General features: G+C 21.5%; 1 protein-coding gene across 1 annotated transcript in view; it reads right to left on the bottom strand.

Annotated features, from left to right (window-relative positions):
* Positions 1-424, bottom strand: part of LOC113220660 (uncharacterized protein PFC0810c-like) — a 1,400-nt gene extending 976 nt beyond the window's left edge. Inside the window, exon 1 of the mRNA XM_026449986.1 lies at positions 179-424. Within this exon, the coding sequence (XP_026305771.1) occupies positions 179-358 (180 nt within the window). The 5' untranslated portion in view covers positions 359-424. The remainder of the gene's footprint in view (positions 1-178) is intronic.
* Between the last annotated feature and the right edge of the window lie 478 nt (positions 425-902).

Genomic DNA, 902 nt, shown 5'->3' with positions numbered 1-902 from the left:
GCACGCAAAAAAAAAAAAAAAAAAAACACAATAAAACTTAAATTTCATTAATTTATCTTATTACTCTAATGTGTCAATATATAAATAAAAAATTCAGTACTAATTATATACAATATATATTTTATTTTTATATTAGTAAATACACATATTTATATGTGTATATGTATCATTTTCTTACATTTATAAATAAAATTAGTAGAAAGGCAAATATTTCATAAAATGATATATACTTTTTGTATATAATTTTATTACTACTGTAAGTATTATTTAAAAGCTTTTTTTTTACCAACATGCCACCTTGGCCTTTGTTGGGTACCCGCATGTTCAATCTTTCAGTGTAAACTTCAAAATATGTCATACTGCTATGGTTAGTTATACAATTTTAACTCATAGTATAAAAAAGCAAATAAATAATAATAAGTAAAAGGAAAAGGTATCCTTATTTTTTATACTTGTTAATTTGATTAGATGAGCAATAAACATGTATATATATATATATATATATAAAGAGAGAGAGAGAGAGAGAGAGAGATAGAGACAAATGTAAGTTAATAATTACATGAGTTAATAACTATATAAAATTATAAATAAATTAATAAATATTATACATACTATAAGTAACATGTATACTTGCAAAAATAATCAAATATTTAAAAAAAAGAAATGTACAAACGTATAAAAATTAAAAAAAAAATGCTACGTTAATGTTATCAGTTGTAGCGATTCAAAATATTAAAATAAAACATAAGCAGAATAAAAAAAAAAAAAAGAAGAAATATAATGGACTATAGGAATTTTACCTACTATAGGTATTGTGCCTAGCATAGGCATTCTAAATACCTTAGATATATGGCAACTATGTTAAAACTTGCAATGACAAAAATGATGATAGTAACAGCAAT

The sequence above is a fragment of the Piliocolobus tephrosceles genome, unplaced genomic scaffold (genome assembly GCF_002776525.5).
Source record: "Piliocolobus tephrosceles isolate RC106 unplaced genomic scaffold, ASM277652v3 unscaffolded_8403, whole genome shotgun sequence".
In the NCBI taxonomy this organism is placed as follows: domain Eukaryota; kingdom Metazoa; phylum Chordata; class Mammalia; order Primates; family Cercopithecidae; genus Piliocolobus; species Piliocolobus tephrosceles.
Note: the sequence above shows the minus strand (reverse complement) of the source record. Positions and strands in the feature narration are given on the sequence as shown.